General features: G+C 43.6%; 1 protein-coding gene across 4 annotated transcripts in view; it reads right to left on the bottom strand.

The window, feature by feature from the left end:
- Arhgap26 (Rho GTPase activating protein 26) overlaps positions 1 to 5,174 on the bottom strand; it is a 397,026-nt gene that overhangs the window by 138,121 nt on the left and 253,731 nt on the right. For all 4 annotated transcript variants that reach the window (XM_026783646.1, XM_005356026.3, XM_026783647.1 and 1 more), the window contains exons 16-17: positions 4,226 to 4,284; positions 2,689 to 2,794 (exon numbers count right to left, since the gene is read on the bottom strand). In XM_026783646.1, the coding sequence (XP_026639447.1) occupies positions 2,689 to 2,794; positions 4,226 to 4,284 (165 nt within the window). The remainder of the gene's footprint in view (positions 1 to 2,688; positions 2,795 to 4,225; positions 4,285 to 5,174) is intronic.

The following is a 5,174-nucleotide window of genomic DNA, read 5'->3' as shown; positions in this document are numbered from 1 at the left end:
TGTAGACCAGGCTGGTCTCGAACTCACAGAGATCCGCCTGCCTCTGCCTCCCGAGTGCTGGGATTAAAGGCATGCGCCACCACCGCCCGGCCAAAACAAGATTTTTAAAAGACCAATTTAATAATGACAATAATATTGTTTGTATTTGATGTGTTAATTTTCTTCCTCCATCTTTAATAAGCTTCACATTTCTAACTCTCATTCCTCTTTAATACTATCTCCCTCTCCTCAAAAATGTTTATATATAGTTGAGCAGTGATGGTGCACACCTTTAATCCCATTTAATCCCAGCACTTGGGAGGCAGAGGCAGGCAGATCTCTATGAGTTCAAGGACAGCCTGGTTTACAAAGTGAGTTCCAGCACAAGCTCCAAAGCTACACAGAGAAACTCTGTCTTGAAAACAAACAAACAAAAAAGCCAACAAAACAACAACAAAAGGCCAGCAACAACAACAAAAAGTTTATATATGGCCCCTCCTGCAGGTGAGTGACTCTCAAAGGTCTATGTGTTCATTAACTCTCGGGGAAACCACCCAGAAATGCAGCAGCTGCCAGTAGAGGCACAGCATGGCCCAGAGATGCCAGTGTGAATAAGCACTCTGGGTGGTTCCAGCCACACTTGCAGGCAAGTGACTCCAGACTGCATTCTAGATCCCAAGACACAAATAGAAAACATCTAATTACCATAGTAGATTTAAGATGGATCAACACAAACATGTGCTCCATTGCCTGTAATTTTGCTGTTCCCTCTGCGGTCTGGATCAAACCCAACTTTTCTGTGACTTGGATACATTTTAGTAATAATTTTGCTTTAGAGGTCAAGGGTTTTATCTTTTCCTTCTAGGTCCCACCCCCCCAATGCATTTTTCTTGAGATTTAATCTATAATTTCTACAAATTTTATAGAAATATAAAACTTTATAAAATATATAAAAAAAAACCCTAAACAATACATAATGTCTAACTTTCAGCCAGAGGCTGAGCTATGCAGGCAAACAGTAGGTAAGGAGAGAAGACTGCCTTTTCTAGCAGTCAGCCACGAAACCAAAACTTAGGAAGGAAGCTGACCATTAAGCAAGTGGCCAGGAACAACAGTTGAGGCCAGTCCTAGGCTAAGTCTGAGCCTGAGAACACTGGAATTAAACAAAGCTCATGCCACAAGCTCAGTTCCCCTCACGGCTGGGCTCTAAAATAAGGAGAGCAGGGTAAGCCAGAGCACTGTTCAGGTAGTATCTGAGAGCTCCTTAGCTCGAAACAAATTCCTGAAACTGTCATCAAATAACACAAAAGGCTTTAGATATGCAATGAAATAAACAACCTCAGAAAAACAAACAAACAACAACAAAAATAAACAAACAAAAACTTCGGTATAAATCAGTTAAAAGGCAAGAAGTCAAGACCACTGGAACGTGTATATTCTATCTAGTTGTAGACATCTTAAGTTGGAAAGAGGATGGGTTGTTTTTAGTATTTTAATTGTTTTCTTCTTTAAATAGTCTTATCAATCCTCAGGGCAAATTTCAGTATGGGTTCTGATGGGTCACCATTAACTCTTGACCTAATTAAGCTCATTCAAGTCACACAGATTTTGGCTAGTTTCCAACCCTTCTCTCCTCCAGCTGCTCCCAGCCTGAAGACGCAGGGGCCGTCACCCACTCACAAGCACCCTTTATACACTCAGCTGAGTGTTCACCCGCAGCCTCCTATCTCAGTGTCTGCCTGGGGGATGCAAAGCTCTGTTTGTAACAATAGAAGTCAGCTTTCTAGGTGCCCGACTGGGATGTACGGACGAGCAACAAATCCATCTCAGAGCATCAGGAGCTGTTTTCTGAACCAGGCTTCCACTTCTTTATACAAATGCCATCAGGGTTCTTCCAGCATTCTGGGGGCATTCTCCCTGCAAACTCACACGTTTTCAACCATGCTTCTTAATTATTTCTGAATATGCAGTTCTGATAGGGCATCCCAAAAGGAAGAAAAAAAAAAGATCAATAATGGAAAATTCCTTGACTCTGTCCACTTGTTTCTCACCAGCACTCAGAACATCCTCGGTTCTTTATAAGAGCCTTTTAAACCTTTATGGTAGACAACATACGTGCCGCCACCAAGAAAGGTAACATCAAGTGCTTGACAGGTGTATGAAAACTAACCACTAACCGTAACAGTCTCCTACAGATGAGGATCAGCTTACCTGAAGGACACGTGTAAAGGCATGAGCAAAACACTCCAGGGCAGATTTGAAACACATCAGTTCAGTGAGTTTGCGGCTGCATGGGTTAAGCAAGCACTCCGCATTCACCCATCATCACCACTACCTGCTTCAAACCCAGATTCTGTGACCACACAACACGCCCTTCCTCGGTCATCAAAAGAACATCTAGAGCCCCAAACTCCATGGGACCCGACATCATGGTTGATCTCCTCTGGACTGCCCTTGAGCACCACAAGAGCAAAATCCCCTGCAACCTCTGGTGACCTACACTGCGACCCTCCGAAGGCTCCATGGCAAAGGCCACCTGGCGCCAACTGTGTTCTCTGCGGTTACTGCAGGACATGTTTCTTTCCTGAGCCTCCAGTCTACCTGATGCAACAGCAGGAGGGAGAGCCACAATGACATCACTGTGAATGACCTCACTGTGAAGGTGAGAACTCTCCGGGGTGGGGAAGGAGCAGGAGGAGAGGAACCTACTTCGCCAGGTGGTTCATGAGCAGCTGCAGCATCTGCCGGTTCTTCTCTGGGAGCCGGTGAACAAGGCTGTGGATCTCAGAGACTCGGGTCTCTTGGTTTTCCAGCTCTGGGAGGGAAGGAAGGGGGTAATGTTTTATGGGAGTCACAGTTGAGCGGCAAGACAAGACCAAGGGAAACTAAAGCCTCAGCCCTAACACAGGGAAGATGTTCTCGAGGATTTACAAGTCTGCTTTGTGTGCGTGCCTAGGACCAGCATGGCTTCCTCGGACAGGCCTAGCGATGTGCTTTCTGTATCAGAGTTCATCTAAACACTGACTGTGATGAAATGGAGCTGGTCAACTGCACACCCAGGGAGGGAACAAACACGGGAGCAGCTGGCTCCCTAGAGGGCCAAGTTCATTTCAAGGAAAGAAGGAACTTTACGCACTTGTGAAGTGGTAAACAGATCTTATGCGAACATTACAAAGGTCTCAAATTTCAAAATAACGTATCCAGATGCATCAAAGAAACCACCCCTGTGCCTAAGTTATGTGCCACACACCAGCCTAGTAGAAAGAAAGCAGTGACAGGTAAAATACTTAGATCTTTCTGTCATTCCATAACCTATAACACAGCCTGACACCTTTAGATTAAACTTGGGGAAGTGGCTTCGTTTCTCTGGGAAATAGATTGCTAATACTCATCATACCTATTTATAGAGCTGATGTGAGGTTTCATTAGAGAATGGCTGCTATGGGGTTGGAATCTCTCCCGAGGAAGAATTCACATAAACACCATCTTCACTTGCCCATGCCTTCCCCTCCTTGGTGAAGAGGACAAGCTCAAGTATATAAGGCTATCAGAACATTAGGTACTTACAAAAGTAGGCCAGTAGTGTTACCAGGGTAAACAAACCCTAAAGGCTAAAAGGAACCAGGGAGACGCACAAGCTATGGGCATCGTAATACCAAGATCAGTCCTGCCAGGTTTAAATCTGATAGAGAATCTAACTGCCCACGTAGACAGATTCCAGTATACTTAGGGTAGCTTGAACCTAATCCCTATGTATTTTAATAGCAGTAATAAGAACTAGGGGCCTCAAATGATAGAATCAAAGAATGATCAGACTGTAAATGGAAGACATGGTGGAAAAAGGACGGTAACGTTACATAAATGGTGTCATACTCAGGGAAATATTTCCAACTCTCAACTTAGGAAATGTGCAATGTCTGGTTCATTATGTATAATGTTACTTTAAGGATGGAAAAAACCCCAAGGAGTTACAACTTCAATAATCAAAACTGCTTTTCTGCCTCCCCTCTCCCTCCTCCTATTCCCTCTTGCACTAGAAAGTCAAAGCCTAAGTGAAGCCCCTAGCAGCCTTGACTCCATTTCATTTTTATTTTGATACAGAATTTCAAGCTTGTATGCAGACATTTTGCATGTAGAATGTGGCAGGCTAGACAGTATTTATTTTGGGATTCTGAATGTTCCTCGAAATAGAAAAATCTATTCTTTTTCTTCTTGAAACTTCAAACAAAAAAAAAAAAATGCTTACTTGCGGCTTTGATGAAACTTCTTTGAAACTGGTACATCATGAGTGGTCCTGGAAGCATTCTAGAATAAAAATACAGAGACATGGACAAGTCAATTCCACAGTAAGATGACCACTCTTGGTAAGCAGCACCCTGAACACTGGCAAACAGCACAGCCCAGCTCTAACACGCAGGGCGTGGAGAACAGCAATTGATGTAGCAACATTGTCTGAAAGCATGCGGCATTTCACCCGAAATTCTCAGTTTAACATTTCCTTCACCTCTTCCCCACCACCAGCATTTTGTTATGGTGTGGGAAGTCATTCTGTATATGTGTTGCTTTTATTGCCAAATGAATAAAGAAGCTGCTTTCGGCAAACGGCTTAGCAGAAAAGAACTAGGCAGAGAAAACTAAACTGAATGCTGGGAGAAAGAAGGCGGAGTAAGAGAGAAGATATGTAGCCGCCAAAGGAGAAAGACACAAGCTGCCAGTTGGAACCTTGCTGGTAGTCTATGAGCCTCATGGTGAATTATAAAATAATGGAAATGGGTTAAATTAAAACGTAAGAGTTAGCCAGAAATATGTTTAAACTATTAGACAAACAGTATTGCAAATAATATAGTTTATGTGTGATTATTTCTGGAATCTGGGTGGCAGGGAAATCATCAAGCAGGCACCTACAACATTGTTATATCACCTAGGCTGAATTAGAACTCATTACCTTTCTTCTACCTCCCAGATGCTAGTGTTATAGGTGTTGGTGCCACTCCTCCCCTCTCTCTTTTTGAAAAGGATAGCTACAGCTATGCATCAGCCACACAGCGGCATGAGCAGATGCAGAAGTCCAGCACAAACCCAAAGGCCTCCTTTCAGTCAGGAGTCATCCACGAGCAAGAGTGCATTAGGACATGTCTGAGAGACAAGCAACCAGCTACATATCTGCGTCAACTGGCCTTAGACTCTCATTTCCC

Source organism: Microtus ochrogaster, chromosome 18 (assembly GCF_000317375.1).
Source record: "Microtus ochrogaster isolate Prairie Vole_2 chromosome 18, MicOch1.0, whole genome shotgun sequence".
Classification (NCBI taxonomy): domain Eukaryota; kingdom Metazoa; phylum Chordata; class Mammalia; order Rodentia; family Cricetidae; genus Microtus; species Microtus ochrogaster.
Note: the sequence above shows the minus strand (reverse complement) of the source record. Positions and strands in the feature narration are given on the sequence as shown.